The 20,150-nt window shown below is 44.3% G+C and overlaps 1 protein-coding gene across 3 annotated transcripts in view; it reads left to right on the top strand.

Annotated features, from left to right (window-relative positions):
• SFT2D1 (SFT2 domain containing 1) overlaps positions 1-19,859 on the top strand; it is a 40,389-nt gene extending 20,530 nt beyond the window's left edge. For all 3 annotated transcript variants that reach the window (XM_032790918.2, XM_032790915.2, XM_032790913.2), the window contains 6 exons: positions 4,429-4,511; positions 8,239-8,320; positions 14,016-14,051; positions 15,038-15,096; positions 18,356-18,385; positions 19,159-19,859. In XM_032790918.2, the coding sequence (XP_032646809.1) occupies positions 4,429-4,511; positions 8,239-8,320; positions 14,016-14,051; positions 15,038-15,096; positions 18,356-18,385; positions 19,159-19,198 (330 nt within the window). In that variant the 3' untranslated portion in view covers positions 19,199-19,859. The remainder of the gene's footprint in view (positions 1-4,428; positions 4,512-8,238; positions 8,321-14,015; positions 14,052-15,037; positions 15,097-18,355; positions 18,386-19,158) is intronic.
• Positions 19,860-20,150: the final 291 nt, after the last annotated feature.

Here is a 20,150-nt window from a genome sequence, read left to right as displayed (position 1 = left end):
ACACTACGGGATTATTCCGATTTTACATAAACCGGTTTTATAAAACATATTGTATAAAGTCGAGTGCACATGGCCACACTAAACACATTTATTTGGCAGTGTGCGTCCATGGTCCGAGGCTAGCATCGATTTCCAGAGCGTTGCACTGTGGGTAGCTAATCCGTAGCTATCCCATAGTTCCCACAGTCTCCCTCGCCCCTTAGAATTCTGGGTTGAGAGCCCAGTGGCTGATGGGGCAAAAATCATTGTCGCGCGTGGTACTGGGTAAATGTCGTCAGTCATTCCTTCCTCTGGGAAAACAACGGCAGACAGTCATTTCACGCCCTTTTTCCCTGGATTGCCCTGGCAGATGCCATAGCACGGCAACCATAGAGCCCTTTCAGCGTTTTTTTTACAGTCACCGTATGTGTACTGAATGCCGCAGACAGAGGCGATACTCCAGCGCTACACAGCAGCATTCATTTGCTTTTGCATGATAGCAGAGACGGTTATCAGGCATTCTGTACCCTCTGCCGGCGTAAATTGGCAATGAGATGACGGTTATCTGTCCTTCCGTACTGTATGCTGCTATCATGGGTGCCCCTGGTTGAGATCGGCCGGAGGCGCAAAAGCAAAACTGGGAATGACTCCCCGAGTCAATCCTTCCTTTATGGTTTCTAAAAATAGTCAGTCCTGCCTAGAATATGAGGCAAGTGTATCAAAGAGCACAGCTGCTCCATGTCAGATCCCGCAGAAATGATGAGCTACATGCCATTCACGTGGGGTGCCCCTGCAACAACCCCACCCGTTGCTTCCCTCCTCCCCCAACCTTCCTGGGCTACCGTGGGCAATGTCCCTCATTTGTTCATGAGTAATAAGAATGCAGGAATAAGAACAGTGACTTGTTAGGTGAGATAAATGAGGGGGAGGCCGCTCCGGTGCATGATGCTTTCCAGGCAGGAATTAAGCGGTGCGGGAGGGAGCCCAGCATTGCTGGCTCTATGAACAGTTCCAGGCAGACAGACTCTCTTTTCTTTTACACAGGAAGGAGGGGGCTAGATGGAGCTCCAGCCCCCAGTTGCTATCTGATGAAGATGGTTACAGCGTCTCTGTACCATTCTACTGGAGTGACCGGGGAGTCACTCCTACTTTTTTACCCAGGCGGCCCCGGGCCAGCCTTCCCTGAGGACCAGCCAGGAGCACTCCCGGGCTTGATGGTGACTACGGATATCAGTCATATTGCTCCCGCTTCTGCCACCAGGAGGAGAGGAATGGATTACTGCTCTCACTGTGCACGCATCGCGTTCTAACAACCGCATTCAGTAGACATAGTGGACATTGAAAAATCAAATGCTTTTTCCCTCTTCTTCCGTGGTTGGGCAGGGATAAATTACGAAGCTTTACCCTGAACCACGCTGGCAATGTGTTTGAACCTACAGGCTGGAGCTCAGCCCTAAGAAATGTACATATTTTCAGAGATGCGTGCAGACTGCGGGATTAGCTGGAAGTCTGCAAGTACCACCTCCCTCCCTCCATGAGCGTCCATTTGATTCTTTGGCTTTCTGTTACGCTCGTCACGACGCACTGTGTAGCCTGGAGATTTTTTTCAAACGCATTGGCATTTCGTCTTCTGTAATGGAGCTCTGATAGAACAGGTTTGTCTCCCCATACAGCGATCAGATCCAGTATCTCCCGTACGGTCCATGCTGGAGCTCTTTTTGGATTTGGGACTGCATCGCCACCCGTGCTGATCAGAGCTCCACGCTGGGTAAACAGAAAATGAACATCAAAATTTCGCGGGGCTTTTCCTGTTTACCTGGCCACTACATCCGAGTTCAGATTGCTGTCCAGAGCGGTCACAGTGGTGCACTGTGGGATACCGCCCGGAGGCCGATACCGTCGATTTGTGGCCATACTAACCCTAATCCAATATGGTAATACGATTTTAGTGCTACTCCTCTCATCAGGAGGAGTACAGAAACAGATTTAAAGAGCTCTTTATATCAATATAAAGGGCCTCGTAGTGTGGACGGGTACAGCGTTAAATCGGTTTAACGCTGCTAAAATCGGTTTAAACGCGTAGTGTAGACCAAGCCTGAGAGAACTGGTAGAGGAATGCAAAGGGAACCAAATATTCAGAGAGGTGGCAATATGTTCGGTACTGCTATCAGTCTTGCTTTAAATCTGACAGTGTACAAAATCATTCAATCTGAGAATTATCTGGTATACTGACACTACGCTCAAATTCAATTGGACTGCTGCTAAAAAGTAGGGCTGTCAAGCGATTAAATAAAATAGTGATTGATTGCATGATTAAAAAAATTAATCATGCAATTGATTGCAGTTTCATCACACTTAATACTAGAATACCATTTATTTAAATATTTTGGGGGTTTTCTATATTTTCAAATATAGGGTCAGGGCTGGGGGCTCTGGGATTCAGCCGTGCGTGGGGCTTCAGGTTGACATGGGCTGCTTCAGCCTCAGCTGCCTTGGAAGCCATGGGCTAATGTTTCAGCCCCCCACTACTGATGTCTCTTGCCCAACTCTCAGGTATTCAAACAACACATTAATTTTTTTAAACACGTTAATCTTGCTTTCAGTTAGTCACAGATATTAACTGTGATTAATTGACAGCCCTAATAAAAATTTTGAGATTCCATTGGTTGGTTTTGCCTCTACAGGTCTGAAGCTGTTTGTACAAAGCAATTTGATGTGCTTTGAAGGATCATGTAGGTTCCCCACAGTTCCATTGTCCCCTTTTCTGTTCCGTATTTCCATCCCTGACTGCTAATAGCAGATTTCTCGAAGAGTCAGAGATTGGACTGTAGATGGGCAGGGCTCTGAGTTACTACAGAGAATTCTTTCCCAGGTATCTGGCTGGTGGATCTACTTGATTACTGTATTTGGAGTAAGGAGGGAATTTTCTTCTGTGTCAAACAGGCAGACCCTGCCAGTTTTTCACCTTTCTGTTCAGTGTGGAGCATGGGTCACTTCATGGTTTGAGCTAGAGTAAATGGTGTATACTCTGTAACTTAGTCTTTAACTCTAGGTTTGAGGACTTCAGTAACTCAGAAGGAGGTTACGGGCCTACTGCAGGAGTGGGTAGGTGAGGTTCTGTGGCCTGCAATGTGCTGGAGGTCAGATGAGATTACCATGATGGTGCCTTCTGGCCTTAGTCTGTGAAGCCTTTGGGGAAGATAGTGAATGAAGTAGGTGGACTGCAGTGTCTCTATATGGATGATGCCTAGCTTTACATTGCTCTTTTTGCAGGTCTGGTTGGCGCAGACAAATGACTTAAGCGGGGCCTCACCTTCATTAGGGGTTGGCTGAGAGCTAGCTGGCTGAGGTTTAACCCAGATAAGAGTGAGATGACCCTGGAGAAAGCATCTGGAATAATTGGCAGAGACTGTCATATTCACATACGGGTAGTCTTATAGTATTCCTGGCCACTTCTGGATGATCAAGTAGCAGAGGCCATGTGTGCTTTTTTTATCTGGGTGTGGCACAGTTTTATCTGAACCTAGCCACAGTCATCCACTCCTTTGTCATTTAGAGAGCTGCACTTGGGTCTTCGTTGTAAGATGACTCAAACTGTATTTGATGCAAAATGTCCCTGCTTGCTTAAATGGTACTTTTTACATGGAACACTATGCTTATGCTCTGGTCCATGTTGTCCTCCTTTTGGTTTGTGTGATTTAAGGTGTTGATTTTGTCTGAAGACGCGCTAAGTGGGTTGGCTTCTGGTTAACTTTAGAATCTGCCTCTCTTGCTTGTTAGTCATGGCAGTTCTGATCTGCAGAGGGGTTTGAATTATCAACCCCCTGGTTTAAACATGAAGGCTGATAGTGGAGGTGCTTGATTCAAACTTCTTCCCCTGTCTATGCACCTACTTGGTCTGCCAGCTGAGGTTTGACTCAGACTTCTTCTTTTTAGAACTGTTATGATTGGAGTGAGTGGGAGAAGTGGTGGAGGACTTTTTGTAGTGGGTTTGGAGGGATTGTGGGTATTAGTCCAGTATAACTTCATGAATGTCTTCCTTTCACATAACATACAGGAGCTTCCAACTTAGAATTATGGGTTTTAAAGGAACAGAAGTCTTATCTGCTGTACAATAATCTAAAAAGTAAACATCTATACAATTACTACTAAAAGAACCTGTGAAATAGGCCTCTTATACAAATGTTGGCTATAGTAATATCGATAGGATTTATTTTCACTCCTCTGCGATAACGTTAGGGAGACTCGGTTAAATACATGAAATCATTACATCTCGCTTGCCAGCAGAGGGAGGTATTAATCTGCTGGATGGTTAGTGCAGTCTCTGAAAACAGTGTAGGTCATGGTGACTTTCTTGTGACTTAAATTTTATGGTTTACTTTATTTTCAGACACACTAAACTGGATGGACTAGCAATTGAAAGTATGAAAATATTTTTTTCTTGTGCAGGGGACAGCATTTCTATGGCTTCCCTCGGGGCTGAAACTTTTTGCAGTGTTCTACACAATAGGAAATATTGCTGCATTAGCCAGGTATGCATTATTCTCTTAGTTATTACTAAAGTTCTCCCATTTTGGAATCTGAATTTCTAACTGCAAATTTGTGTGTAACATTAATATTCAAATATGAAGAACAATGCTGCTTATAATTTCAGGTCATATGAATCTTGCACTTTACATTTTCATGTTACTAATACACTAGTTACAATGGGAATATACCAGTTACTTGTTTCCCTCCCACTTCTACACAATTATATTGTGGTTTTTTTTCGATCACTTCATAAATACATCCTGATTTTTGTTTACTTTGGCTGGCAGGTTGTAGGACTATAGGTTTTAGACTTCTGTATGTTTCTAAATCCATCTGCCATCTCCTCACACCCCAATTTCAGTAATTAATCACTACTGTAGGCATCTCAATATGGGCATCTTATGATAGGAAACATCTTGCTTTCAACTAGAGTTCCTTTAATCTTATTTTTAATGAAAAACCAGTCTGAGACCCTAAAAATGAATCCATGAAAAATCTTGCCTTAGAATAAGATCAATTATGGTCTTTTAAAAATTGTTTAACTTTAAAGTTTTAAAACTCTGCTGTATTTTATCTATTCCCACCACTTCTTGTAGGCAGATGCCTTGCCATGCTGCTGAGACTGTGGCTTTTGAGGCTGTGCTCTCAGGAAAAAGAATAGCAAACTTAACTTTCTGTTGCTGCTGCTAAACTGCAAAAGAGGCCTTGTAAGATTGTGCTGATTTCATTCTCCTATGTTTCACCAGAATGAAGTGCCAAACTCTCTGAACATGAAGTGTGAGTCCGTAAAGTTCTCTCTCAGTCCTGGTCCTCCCTCCCCACTTTCACTAGAGTGTGTGTGTAAAGGGTTAGCTCAGGGTTTTTGAACTTTTTCTGCTTTTACAAACCCTGTGCCTAGTGCCAAAAAACCCGTCAACATTTTCTTATATTTTGATCTACATAAAATCTTGGGACCTGTTTGGAGCTCTTTGCCAGAAAGGATCATAGTTGGGCCGCTTGTTGAGAACACTGCCCCTTTGTCTCCTGGGTCAGTTGTCTGAATTTCAGTGTCATCAGCTGCATCATACCCTGAAGTGTAGCTGTTTTGAAAGGTGAGGTCATTTGAAATAGTAGCCAAGTTGCAAGCTTGTGGGTTTTGTGGAGTAGGATTTTTAATTTGGCTCCCCATTTGCTTCAAGTGTAGAGTCTGTGAAACATGATGGGTTTACCTTTGACCTCTGAGGCTCACTACTGTGTGCTGCCACCATCTTCAGCCCTCTGTTTTGTCCGTTGTCATACTCGGGTAGAGCTGCAGTAGTGTAACCTGAAAGACAAAAGCATATTGTAGTGCTATCTGATAGGAAAGGGTCCAAATAGTTGTGGAAGGTGGAAAGAAAGCATTGCTCCCCGTTATATCAATTTGTGTCCAGACATAGGGATGAGTATGACTCTGAAGCATGTTATCCCCTTCTTGCAATCTGATGCCTTTATCTGAAGCTGATAGTGTTGGCAAATGTTACTGTTTTTGTACTTCCTTCTCCTTCTGCTAAGATCACTTCAGTTTTTTCTGAGTTGAGTTTTGGCTGACTTCTTCCAAGCATTAAGATATGCTGGTAGTGGCAGAGACTGCACTGATGACAAAGGAGGGGTATAGTTGTTTTATCTGCATATTGGTAATGCACAAGTCTGCAGCATCTTACAGCCTCTCTCTGGCCTTCTATAGAGGGGTTTGAGGAAGAACTGAGTCTTTTGGGACACAATATTGTAGGGGTTGGGGTGATTAAGAGCATGTATTAAGTCTTCATACCTTTTAGACTAGACATGGGCAAACTACGGCCCGCAGGCCACATCTGGCCCGCGGGACTGTCCTGGCCAGGGAGCCTAGTCCCTGGCCCCTTCCCCACTGTCCCGCCTCCCCTGCAGCCACACCGCTGCACAGGCCGTGCTCTGGTCCGCTGCTTCTGGTGGGCAGTGTGGGGAGTGCAGCTGGCTCTGGCCAGGTGTCGCGGCTGCAAGCTCCTGCTGTTGGTAAGTGGGCGGGGAGTGGGGGAGTCCTGGGGGGCAGTCAGGGGCTGGGGGTCCCAGGAGGAAGTGCTCAGAGGATGAGGGGCAGAGGGAGGTTGGATAGGGGGTGGGAGTCCTGCGTGGGCTGTCAGGGGGTGGATTCAGTGTGTGTGTGGGTGGGGCAGTCAGGGGACAGGGAGCAGGGGGGTTTGATAGGAGGCGGGGGTCCTGGGAGGGGGCAGTTGGAGGACAAGGAGCAGGGGGGGTTGAATGGTTGGGAGTTCTGAGGGCTGCAGTCAGCGGGTGGGAAGTGGGAGGCGGCAGAGGCCAGGCTGTTTGGAGAGGCACAGCCTTCCCTTACTGGTCCTCTATACAGTTGCGAAACCCCACTGTGGCCCTCAGGCCAAAAAGTTTGCCTACCCCTGTTTTAGACTAATGCCTAATGTGTTACCTATATTGCCCAGGTCTCGTACATAGGTGGAAGGAAATGATAAACTCTTCTTTATCTCCTGCTCCATCGTGGTCCCTGGATTCATTCTCCTATCTCTGGATATATGCTCACATCAGTCACCATGCCTGTTCCTCACAAACACCCCACGCTGTTTGCTTAGACATCCTGAGTCACTCTCAACTCTGACACCACTCTGTTTGCCATTCACCCCACCTCACCAGTTCTCTTCCCACCAGTTCTTCAGGTTTTTTTCCTTCTTTCATCTGCTCTCCTCTTTGCTCCCATGAAATCTCAGTAGTGTCTCTTCATGCAATGCCTCTTCATGCAGCCTTCAGTACCTCTATTTCAGATCTCATGTCTTCTGTGGATAGCAGATACCTCACTACTTTTTGTGGCAGCTCAACATAAAGTCCCATGACCTAATTTTTCCAGGGAGGGATAGGGCATTCTGTTTTAACACCACCCTTGTTTAGAGAGAGGCTATTGGAGCAGATGAAATCTTTGGCCCCTCTCTGGAGAAGAAAGATCTTGGATATCTGTTTCCTGCCTATATCTAGGAGAAGGCTGAGTCCAGCTGCAGAGTGGCAGAACAGGATTATTCTGACCCTGTTCTGCTCCCTAGGCCAGGTCTGCTCCTTCCTCATGTTGTCTGGCAGAGAAGTTCAGAAGGGCTGCTAACCTTCATTCCCTTTCAGTTTTAGGCACAAGGTAGAGGAAGGCTGGAGGATTCAGCAAGGGCTGCTGCAGCTTTTCCTCTACTCAATCTGGTGATGAGCTCAGGCACAAAGAATGGTGTTCCCTGCAGGTTTGACTGTGTAATAGCAGGATATACTTTCACTGCCTGGCAGCTCAGTTGAGGTTTAAGGTTTTTTTTTGTTTTGTTTTTTTGCAACTGTTAGGCGACAAACTATTATATTTAAATGAAAATGTAAGTTCTGTACAGGTTTAGCGCTGGTCATACTCAGCCTGACAAATCTTCCTACTTAGAATCCTTCAGGTTTCTTCAATTCTGGTGAATTTCATTTTGAGATAGTCCTAGATAGACTAGACTCAAACTAGTGTCCCTTTGATATATCTAGGAATATTTTGGAAGGAAATGGGGAGCAGATACACATGTAGGCTGATTCCCAGGACAAACATATAAAGAGTATTAATCTTTGACCCTATCAGTAGCTGTTGTTGAACCTTGGTGCCTTTCTCTAGGTTAAATATCGGATGGCTCTATAAATTACCTATTTTGATACCTTGCAAAGATTATTTGAATGTGACTTACTGTTTCTTCCTTATTTCATTAGTACGTGTTTCTTGATGGGGCCTGTGAAGCAGCTGAAAAAAATGTTTGAACCAACAAGATTAATTGCTACAATTGTTATGCTGGTAAACTACATTTACTAATTTTTTTAAATCTTATGGGTGGGGGACGGGGAAGGAAGCAAATCTGAGGCTTTGGCCAGGAAGAACTATGTGCATCCAGGCAATTGTTTTTATTGGATTATTATGTACTGGACTGGTAACACCATCTTTTAATATTGCCTGACATTTCTCATTTATAAGATTCTATTTTCAGTTGCTCATAAATTTTGCCAAACTTTAATCATTTTGGCTGAAATTTTCCATGCCAGTTATGAACCTCAGGCTGAAAAACTTCACCTAAAACAGTTCAGCTGTTTGAGACCGAGGCTAGGAAAAGTATAATTTTTTTTTTTTTGGTCCCATGTTTTTAAAAAAAAAAAAAAAAAATCTGATCATTCCTTTGAAAGGCTTTAGTGCCTGCATCGATTGGAGCAGGTACCTGAAATTTGCCAGGTTTCCTTTGTGTCAGGGTGTGCCTTTTGCCATCCCTGCTCCTCCCCCACCCCACCCCCCCCAAAAAAATTGGCCCCGGTTATAAACCTTTGAGAAATCTCACAGTACTTGTGATCAGTGGAGGCTTGCTAGAGCATCATAACTAAATGTAGCCTGGGGCTGAGCAGAAATTTCTCTGCATTTATAGCTCTGAGTTGCAGCAGCCCAGGCTGTGCAGGGCACTGGAACTAAGAGAAGGGAGATGCTCCTGTGCTCTCAGTACCCTCTGCTAGGCTGAGAAAGCATAAGGGAGGGAGCTGCCTGATGTAATACAACGGGGATAAAAGCCACACCTCAGGGTGATGGGAAACGTATCTGATGAGTCAGGATATAGGAGAAGAACCGGGTCTGGCTGGGCAAAAAGATTGGTTCAAGGAGCTGTGGTGGGTCGGAGTGGGGGATGGGCCTGGCAATGGCTAGGCAGGGAGAGTGGAACTGGGATTGAAAAGCCAGGGTGGGGAAGAGACAGGACTGGGACAGGTTGGAGGGCACTGGGCAGAAGGGGCTAAGCTTCCAGGGACCAGCTAGAGCACACTTCCCTCCAGCACCTGGAATGGAACTCTGGAGTCTGACCATTCTTCTACTGTCAGCAAATATCTGTGACACTCACTGGCAGTTCATCTTTCCCTCCCTCTTCTCTTCTCCCCCTGGCTTCAGTCTGCGGGTCCACATAGTGGATAACAACCTACCAGTGCAAGTGGTAAAGGTCTGTGTAGTAGAACTAAAGGTTCCAATCCTGTTTATGACCCATGTGGGTGTAAATATCCTGCCACATGATGGAATTTTTTTCTGTTTGCTTTTTTTAAAAACCCAAGGAAGTGTACACACACAAAACAGTTGCAAAGTCAAGCATTCAGAAGTTAGGAAATGCCAGAATTAAGGTTGCTGTGTAATCTTAGATCAGTTCCTTAGCACAGTTTTTCAAACTGTGGCCCACAGACTCTTGGGGGTCCGTGGGCCCCACTGAGAAACTCCTCCCCCTCCTCCCAGGCATTCCTCCAGCATGCTGGGGAACAGGCTTACCTGTCTTGGCTTCCTGCTGCTCCTGGAAGCAGCAGGCATGTCCCTGCGGCCCCTGGGGCAGGAGGTCTGTACATGCTGCACCTGCCTTGAGCACCAAGTCTGCAGCTCCCATTGACTGCAGTTCCTGGCCAATGGGAGCTGCTGGGACACTGCCTGTGTGTAGGAGTAGAATGCAGAGATCCCCTGTCCCTCCACCCACCTAGGAGCCACAGCCAGAGGGATGTACCAGTTGCTTTCGAAATATGAGCATCCCGAGGTAAGTGCCGCACCCCTCCCTCACCCAACCATCTGCACCAGCCCAGAGCCTACACCCAAACTCCTTCCCAGAGGCCACACTCCTCCTGCACCCCAACCCCTCCCCAGTCTGGTGAAAGTGAGTGAGAGTGGTAAAGAGGGAGTGATGGGGGGGATGGAGTGAGCAGGGGTGGGGCCTTGGAGAAGAGGCAGGACAGGGGCAAAGCCTGGAAAGGGGGTGGGTTAGGGCTGAGCAGGGGGACTTGGGGGTCCCTGAAATTTTAAATCAAAATGGGGGTCCTCAGGGTGCTAACATTTTGAGAACCACTGCCCTGGCACATATGCACTGTTCAGTCTTGAAATACATGATCATACTAATTTCGCTCCTTACCTGTGTATCATTCATCGCACAAGGTGACTTGCTCTGGGGCTGAAGCAGGGTTGTATAGTAAAGGATGCTGTTGTCTATAAGACCCATACTTTATTTATAGCAGCAGTTGGAAGGTGTTTAGTGAATGAGTCAGAAAACCCAAGGAAGGAAAAGGATGGGCTCATGGTTAATGCTGAAGGCAGCCCTAGAGAACTGGATTATATTAGAGCTGGTTGAGAACTTTGTCAATGATATTCTGATGAAAAATTCACTGTTTTTGCTATATCAAATTTTTCCAGGGGAAAATAGTTCCGAGCTCCTTGGCAGTCTGGGATGCCTGTCTGCCCGAGCTGTCTGGTTCCCTGACTGGTGAGCTGCCCCCCCTGGGCAGCTTAGGGAGCCTGGGACATTTCAAAAATGTCAAAGAGAAATCTAGTTTAAAAAAAGTTGAAACAAAATATCAGAATTCCCAGTCTGCAGGAAATTTCAGTTGTTACATTTTTAAATGCAATTTTTCCTTAAATGTTTGGGGAAAAGAGGGTTCCCCACTCCCAATGGAGTGGGAATTCCAGTTTCTGGTCATCTCTAGATTCGGTCCCTGCCTCTGCCACAGAGTCTCTGTGATGCTGGGCTGGTCACTTAAAAAATAACCCTTTCTCACATGGGTGCTAATCGTCTTCTGGTGGCTTGTCTTAAAACCCTAAGGCAGGAGTGGCCAACCTGTGGCTCTGGAGCCACGTGTGGCTCTTCAGAAGTTAATATGAGGCTCCTTTTATAGGCACCAACTCCAGGGCTGGAGCTACAGGTGCCAACTTTCCAGTGTGAAGGGGAGTGCTTGCTGCTCAACCCTTGGCTCTGCCAGAGGCCATACCCCAGCCTCCTGCATGCCATGGAAACAGCTGATCGGGAGGGAGGGGGAGGTGCTGATTGGTGGGGCTGCCAGTGGGAGGGAGGCATGGGGCTGGGGGGAGCTGATAGTGGGCTGCTGACATGTTACTGTGGCTCTTTGGCAATGTACATTGGTAAATTCTGGCTCCTTCTCAGACTTAGGTTGGCCACCCCTGTCCTAAGGTCTGATCTGCAGAAGTGCTGAGCGCTTCAGCTGCAACTGAAGTCAGTGGGAACTATGTTTTGAGCGTAAAGTGCTATCTAATGCTAAGACTCTGAAAAAACAGGTCCTGGGTGTCTCAAATTGGGCACGCAAAATTAGTGGCTACTTTAGACCTTAACTGGTCTGTGCCTCAGTTCCACAACTGTAATATGGGGATAATACCCAACCATCTCACAAGGTTTTGTGAAAATCAATTTATTAATATTTGTGAAACGCTCTGTATAATGATGAATACCATAGAAAGGCCCATGAGGAAATTAATAATTCTGTCTTCAGAGCAGAGTTAGAAAAGTATAGTAAATAAGGCCTGGGGCCACACACTGAACTATGAAGTTAAAACAAAAGATTGAATACCTGCTCTTTTAAGTGAGCAAAATCAATTCTGTACACCTAATGAAGCAGATTTCCTGTAGAGGGAAAAAGCATGTGATCATGTAATTAGACTGTCATCATGCATATGCACATGGGTCAAATTAAGGCTGCCAGACCACTTTAATTCTGGAATTTCCTAACTTTTGAATGCTAGACTTTGCAACCCTAGTTATTTTAATGTATTTTTTTAATGTTATTTATGTTGCAGTAGCTCTCAATGTGCTCTGCATTGAACATTTGCACAGGAAGATAGTCTTTTGTCCCAAAGAATTTAAAATGGGACAAAAAGTGAGGAAAATAGAAACATTGCAGTCATCACCTTGACTACTTGCACATTATTTGTTCCATAGAGATCACATAGGGCTTGTCTATCCTAACACTTAATTTGCTGCAAAATAGGATACAAATCTACCCCATACTAGTCTGCCATACGCTAAGTGTCCCTGTTGACCCTGCTGCCGTGCACCAGAAGTTCCTCAGTGAACTTTAATCTATCTCGTTTTTCAACGGGAGTAGAATAAAGTGCTTTAGGGAACTGTTAATGCATGGCAGCATGGCTTACATGGATACTTAGTATGCAGCAGGCTAGTATGGCGTCAGTCAGAGCTGTCTCTACAGAACAAATCAGCCAGGATGCTCTCCCCCTGCCTGGGCTGGTGAAGTGGCACAAATGGCTCCCTGGCAGAATTTCCTATTGAGGGTTGTACTGAGCATAGTCACCCAAACGGAGTAGGCACAGTAACTTCTGCTGAAGGAGGCCTACGCTGTCCTAGTGCCCCCCGCACCCCAACCCCACTCCCCTGGGCCAGGCTATAGGTACTGACACTGGATGCTAGTGGCCCCACGGATCAGCACCTCCCTGTGCTTCCCGCTCATTGTGAACAGCTGTTTCATGGTGTTCAGGGAGGCTGAGAAGGATGAGGGAGGAGTAGGGATGTAGAGTGGTGTGGGGGGATGGGGCCTTGGGGGAAAGAGTGAAGTGGGGGCAGGGCCTGGGGAAGAGCCTGGGGTCTAGTACCCCTCGGCAGTTTGAAAAGTCGACGCCTGGTCCCGCTCTACAGATGCTCACTGAAGCGCAGGGGGCCCCCAAAGCACAGGGCCCGGAGCAGTTGCCATGATTCACCCTACCAAGGGACGGCTCTGGAGTCAGTTTACACTCCAGTTTGCTGGGAAGCAAATAGTCACGTAGACAAGCTCTTAAAAACTTTGAGCACAGTTTCAATGGAGTGCAGAGGGCAGAAACCAGATTAGGGGAAATTTAGTTTGGATGAGGCACTCAAGGCAATGGTTAACTGTATATTTCTGCATTTTATACTCGATAAATTCTGAGACTAATCTGGGATTATAAACCATGTAGTTGTAATGTTACACCAAGGAAAGGTATATCATGAAGAAAGGATAGTTGGAAAGCATAAATGTGTAAAACATGCAGGAAAAACTATGAATTAGAGAGATAGTTTAGGCTCTTCATGGCCCATACTCTGCCCTGAAGGGGAATCCTACTTTTCGATTAACGACACTGTACTTACAGTTACAAATCTCTTGGGATTTTAATTAGAAAAACAAATTACTCTGTTCATAAATTTGGCCTTTATGCTGTTTGGAATCACATATTGCAAGATACTGAAGCTAAATATACTTGGCATCCCTCCTTTGTCCTATTAAAATGCAAACTGGCAACTAATAGGAAATAACAAAGAGCCACATGAGTAGCTTGAATAAAGTTTCATCTGAGCTTTTTTTATTGAATACAAAACAGCTGCTCCCTAGTGGGCCTCTTTTCACTGTTACTGGAAGACAAAAACATTGGCAGAAACCAAGTCTGTATTTGCCAAATACAATAATTGTGAATGGATGTTTTTAACAGTGGCTTGTCCATCATAATGCTAGTGCCTGTCATGTCAGAAGATGGATATTGTGAATTCTAGATTCACAGTGATGCTGTTCATGGCATTAATTCTCAGGATTAAGTTCAGACTGTTCATACTGTAGAAAAGCCTATGGATTTCCTTATTACAGATGGTGCGTTTGACAATGCTGATTTATTGAGATCACACATCAGCTGTTTGCTTGATTGGATATTTGCACACTATACATTTTTTTTTTTTTTTCCTCAGTTGTGTTTGATATGCACTCTGTGTGCTGTATTCTGGGTAAGTGATATTAACTCAAATTCTTTTTGTCCCTTTTAAGAGCAAGCTGGTTTGGCTAGGTTTTTGGCTATGGTAACACTCTGTGGTTCATCTAATGTTTAAGAGTAGTTCAGGGACTGTATCATTAAAGTTCAATGAAGTCAGAGGGATAGGTGACCTTGGGCAGGAATGGTGTCCCTAGCCTCTATTTGCCAGAAGCTGGGAATGAGTGACGGGTTGGATCACTTGATGATTACCTGTTCTGTTCATTCCCTCTGGGGCACCTGGCAATGGCCACTGTCAGAAGACAGGATCCTGGGCTAGATGGACCTTTGATCTGACCCAGTAGGGCCATTCTTACGTTCTTATGAATTATTTAAAAAAATTCCACTTTTAATAGAAGTGTGCAACATTGGTGTTTGAATTGCATTGAGTTGATGGATGGCATTGAGCATCTTGGCTACAGAGTAAGAGCACTGTTATAACTGTATATTATGGGAAAGGACTTTCAGAACATAAGATCTAAAAATGAGTAAAGGAAAACAGAAATGATAAGCTTTTGTATAACAGTATCTTCAGCTGCCTCAGTTCTATGCTTTTGTAACTCAAGTATCAATACAAGGGTGAGGGTAAACATGTCTCTGAAAAGAACATACACTGTGTAATGTTGCACAGATCAAATATGAATAGTGAATATGAAAGAGATAGTAGTTTGGTTGTTGGAATTCTTTATTCTGAAGAGTTTCAGAACTAGGGAAGATTTAAGTTGCAAAGATGCTAAGTAGCTCTCTTCAGTTGGAATGATATTCTAACAATTGATTATAGTTAGTTATTGCAAAGGAGAAGATCTGTTTAATCTCCTAGACCTTCATAACTAAGGAGATTGACCATCATGGATCAGCTAAGGTTTTGGAGTGAACTGGACTGAATAGGCTAGTACTTCTAGTTACTAAATTAAAATTGATTTGTACAAAATAATTTAATCTGCAGTGTTTCTTTCGTTTTAGTGGGGTAAGAAAGGTTTGGCCCTGCTATTCTGCATACTCCAGTTCTTAGCAATGACCTGGTAAGGTGCTTTTTAAAAAATTTATCTTGAATTGTTTATCACTTGCCACATAACCTTGACATGTAATTAAAAGGTACCTATGAAAAACGATAGGGCCAAATTCTGCCCACAAGTCGCATACTGCTCTAAATTGAGTTGTGTATGTGCCGCTTGGCAGGATTTTGCTCAAATTATCTTGCAGAAAAATGTCTGATAGCTTTAGATGTGTAAAAATGTGATCCTTAATTCACTGGGTCTGAGGGTGAGTGAGTGACTCTCTATCCTGATGAGGAGGGTGCCCACCTAAGATCCAGTCGCCTTGCTGTAATGACTGTTTGAAGTGTACCAGCTTCAATTAGGAGAATATCCTATAGTGCAGTGGTTAGGGCACTCTCCTGAGTGGTGGGGAAAAAACCCTGTTCAAGTCTCTTCTTCCCATCAGGTGGGGGAATTGAACCCAGGTCTCCCACATCCCAAATAAGCCTTCTAAGCACTGGTCTAAAAGTTAAGGAAGGTACAACCACCTACTCTTCCTCTGGCAGGATTTTGACTGGGGACCGATGTGGTAGGCATGCTCTGAACACACATACCGGATTGGGCCCCACGGATGAGATAGCAGAAAATAGGCGTTTATCTGCCTGGCTTTGTGGATCACACTGGGAATAGGCATCTGGATAGTTAGAGCAAGACGGCAGTGCATGTGCTCAGGGGCATCAACTTAAGCAACTAGGGAATTTTTACAGCAGAAGCTTAGGTGCAATGCAGGGATGGGGTGGGGGTTGTGAATCCCATTGGTGCCTAAAACTGGGACTTAGATATGCAGATTCCTTTGTGGATCTGGGTGCTGGTGATTTTAATAGTGGAAAATCAGGTATGGTGTTCTTGTATTTGGAATAGGGAAGATGAGCACATTTTATCAGACACTGGACAATGTATGGTCCAACCACTAAGTTCTCCCAACCAAGGTGGGGGGGGCAGATATTGAGCAGTGGGTTTGGGTTTATGGCTAAGCTATTTGCTGGCACCCTTGGTGTCCAGTGCAGGGATGAGGCTCAAAATGGCCAGTTCCCAGAGATAAACAGAAGAAAACTCTGAGCTAACTGGTAAACCATTTTAGCCTGGAGGAAAAAGGGGAGAGAGTAAGTTCCTGCAGATAGAGATGGCTTTCAGATCTACCCATATGTCCCCTCTCATGGGAAGGAGGGAGAATTCTGAAGTAGGCTACATGCCTAGGAGTTAGGCTGAAGCGGGCCAACTCTGACAGTTTTTTTTGATTATGGAGGCCATTTAATGTTGCACTGGACCCAAGTAAATAATAGGTATTTGGAGACTGGTGGAGGTTAGGGACCTATAACTAAAACTAAAAGTTAAGGTCTTCTGATATCAAATCCATCCCAGTGTCTGATCAGGACAAGCCTGAGAATGAAACACAATTTCTTCGAGTACTTGTTCATGTCCAGTTCAAAGCCATGATGGACTTAACCGCCCAAGTGTCGGCATACCCACTGACAACAGCACAGGTGCATCTATGTCTACTAAGTCACATGGTAGCATGTACATATGTGGCGTGGCATGTGCCCCTGCCCCTCAGACAGCTTCAGATGTGGCTAACGTCAGTCTCCTCTCTGAGCAGGCACGGTCTGCATTCCATTCTCACCATCCCAGTGTCAGTCCTGGCTTCCCTGAAGCGGTGGTTGGTGTCTAACCCAGGGGCAGGCAAACTTTCTGCCTGAGGGCCGCATCAGGCTTAAAAAATTTGTATGGAGGGCTGGTTAGGGGAGGCTGCCTTCCCCGCGCCAACAGGCAGGCCTGGCCTGGTCCCCACCTACTATCTGACCCCTCCCCACACTTCTCGCCCTCTGGTGGTGCCCCCTTGTGACTCCTGCCCCATCCAACTCCCCCATTCCCTGTTGGCCCCCTTGGACCCTCCACTCTGACTACCTCCTGCTGCCCCATCCAACCCTCCCTCTCATTCCTGACTGCCCTCACCCCCGGACCCCTGCCCCTCCCCCACACCACTGTTCCCTGCCCTCTGACCCCTATCCACACCTCCACCCACTGACCACCACTCTGAACTCCACTGTCCTTTATCCAACCCCTCCTGCTCCCTACCCCCTTACCACACAGCACAGAGCACCAGTGACTGGTGGCTTTACTGCCACGCCACCCAGAGCACTGGGACAGGCCATGGCTCTGCAACCAGGGGTGGCTCCAGGCACCAGCGCACCAAGCCAGTCCCAAGGCTTCGGCGGAAATTTGGCGGTGGGTATGCCAAAGGCGCGTGACTGACGGACCTCCTGCAGGCATGCCACCAAATCCGCGTTACCAGCAGACTGCCTGCAGGCATGCCGCTGAAAGCCACCTGATTGCCATGCTTGGGGCGGCAAAATACATAGAGCCGCCCCTGTCTACAACTGCATTGTCTGGCCACCCAGAGCGTTGCGCCGGCAGCATGGCGTTAGGGGGACCAAGATGTTCCGATTTTTGGGTCTTTTTCTTATATAGGCTCCTATTACCCCCCCCTTGTCCTGATTTTTCACGTGTACTGTCTGGTCACCCTACACTGTGTGCTGAAGCTGCGGGGGTGGGGGGGCAGCAGGGGAAGTGCTGGGGGCTAGTCTCCTGGGCCAGGAGCTCAGGGGCCAGGCAGGAGGGTCCTGTGGGCCTGATATGGCCCACAGGCTGTAGTTTGCCCACCTCTGGTCTAACCCTAACCTGAGGTCTGGTCTAACCCTAACCTGAGGCCAGGTCTAACCACCACTTCAGGGAAGCCAGGACATTTTGCTTTAAGAGCAAAATTCCATAAAGTAGTCTTACTCTACAGCTGTGTGTGTTTGTTTGCACTATACACACCACCAGGTACATATTTGCATAAACTACTTTCGTTCTAGTCAAACTAGACAATGTCTTTGCTATCTTGATTTCTGAGAGAATTGTAGGTTTCATAGTTCAATAATCAGTCTTTAGGAACCAAAGTTAAGAATCCTAAAGTGATGATAAACTTCCATATTCCATTTTGTAGTGGAATTCATGTTCAGTGGAAGTTATATACTACATAGCAACATTCAAAGAAAAAAGGAGACCAGAATCTTTTGGCAGTACACTTAATTCTTGCAGAGCCCCTTTTATTTTCAAGTGGATATAATTTGAATATGTAATCCTGTTACAGGGTTTATTATACCAGTCTGCTTTTGTTAATTCTGGACTAAAATAGCGAATTGATATGTAGAAAATGAGTGAAACATCTCAAATTTTAACTATTGTTTCTCTCCTTTTTCAGGTATAGTCTCTCATATATTCCTTTTGCAAGGTGAGCCTCCTTTAATTGTCCTCATTTTATAAAAATAAAAGTTAACCTGTTCTATAATTTTTTTTTTTTTTGGAAGTATAATTTTTTTGAAAAATCACATCTTTTAACTTACTAATTTTGAAAAGCCAAATATAATATCCTCAGTCTTAATTTTTTTAAGTATTTGGAGGATAATTGTTTGGATTAACAGTTGCACCATAAGTAGACTTGGAAGGTTTAGATTTTTATTGGCATGTCTGTAAACATTGATGTCATCATATGTGCATAGATGAGAATATTTCCATCAAAATGTACAGATAGAGTAAGAATTTACTAGTGTGATTTTTAAGAATATTTATTTTGTATGTTTTGACAGGTGATGAGCTTGTGTTAAGTTATAAAGCTTGAACTTTTTGAATCTCAGCTTCTGTCATTAAAAAATTGTCAGAACTCCAGTGATTTTCTGCAACTGTGAACATTTTAAATCAATAAAAATAAAAAATGCTTAAACATTTACATTACAGATCAAAATTACAAAAAATAAAAAATTGAATTCTGCCAAGTCTACCATAACCAATGCCTGTTCTGAAGTTTAAGATGGGTGCAGATAAAGATACCCAGCAATTTACTTGTTAAAGCATTGTAGCATTTTCTCTAGTTCTAATCACCAATTTGTATGTTTTATAACTAATTTTGGGAAATGTAACACACAATATTGTGTAGTCTGAAAAATATTAGTGACCGGAATGTGGCCTGTTTTTTTTGTTAAAAATGTTTTGTGTTTTTTTTTTAAGGGATGCTGTGATTAAATGCTTCACGTCCTGCCTGAGTTAGACTAAACAAAACAAACTATTCAACATCTTTTAAAAAAGCCAACTTTATATTTTTTGTGAAGTTTGCTCAGAAAAATTATGAACATCCACTCCTGAAACAACACCTGGTGACAGTTTTCATATTTTCCTTGCCTTTTGCACGCTGGTGATTAAATCATTTTAGCAGAACCAAGTTTAAATATGAGCCAGGTAAGCAGTGTTTTATCCCTGTCTGAACCATTTGGAAACTTGAATAGGTTTAACACTTTATGCAATGTAATCTTAAAACTGTTTGACTCAGTTTCTGTAAACACAGTTTAATGATGATTCAGGATTCTGGGTAATATGAGACAAAACTTTTTATATGAAACTTTTACATAATTCAGTGTGTTTTTACTATTTGTTCACTCTATGCATTCCCCAAAGATCAGGATTTTGTCGTCATTATAGAGAAATTTTTTTAGTTAATTATAGCTGGTAGGGCTGCTTTGAAATGTTTGTACGTGGGCAGTATGGAGAAAGTTTGTGAACATGAGAGGTCTGGTAAAAGCTTGCTCAGTTTTGTTAGGCTTACATTTTAAGCACTCGTTTTTTCACTTTGAAACTTAAAATATATTTGATTAAAATGGCTTATGGATAATATATAAATCAGTGATTACAAAATAAATGAATTATTGTAAGTATCTAGATTGTTATTTTTAGACTTGAGCCACATAGGGAGGAAAATTAAAACATGCTTGCAATATATATTTCACTTTGAAATTAGTCAACACACTTCCAGTTATTACCTTAAATCTCTCTTGCGACCCCCTTTCCTATCTGTCCAAGTAAAAATAATTGTGTTGGTACATGTATATAACTCAAACTGTCTCAGAATACACAAGTGACTTTAAAACATCTTTAATTTTTATGCGTTTTTTGAAAAAAATGCTCCTGGTGGTATAATGTAATGAAGTGAATATATAACTAAATGA

This window comes from Chelonoidis abingdonii, chromosome 3 (genome assembly GCF_003597395.2).
Source record: "Chelonoidis abingdonii isolate Lonesome George chromosome 3, CheloAbing_2.0, whole genome shotgun sequence".
NCBI classification, from domain to species: Eukaryota; Metazoa; Chordata; order Testudines; family Testudinidae; genus Chelonoidis; species Chelonoidis abingdonii.
This window is presented reverse-complemented; position numbering and strand designations above follow the sequence as displayed.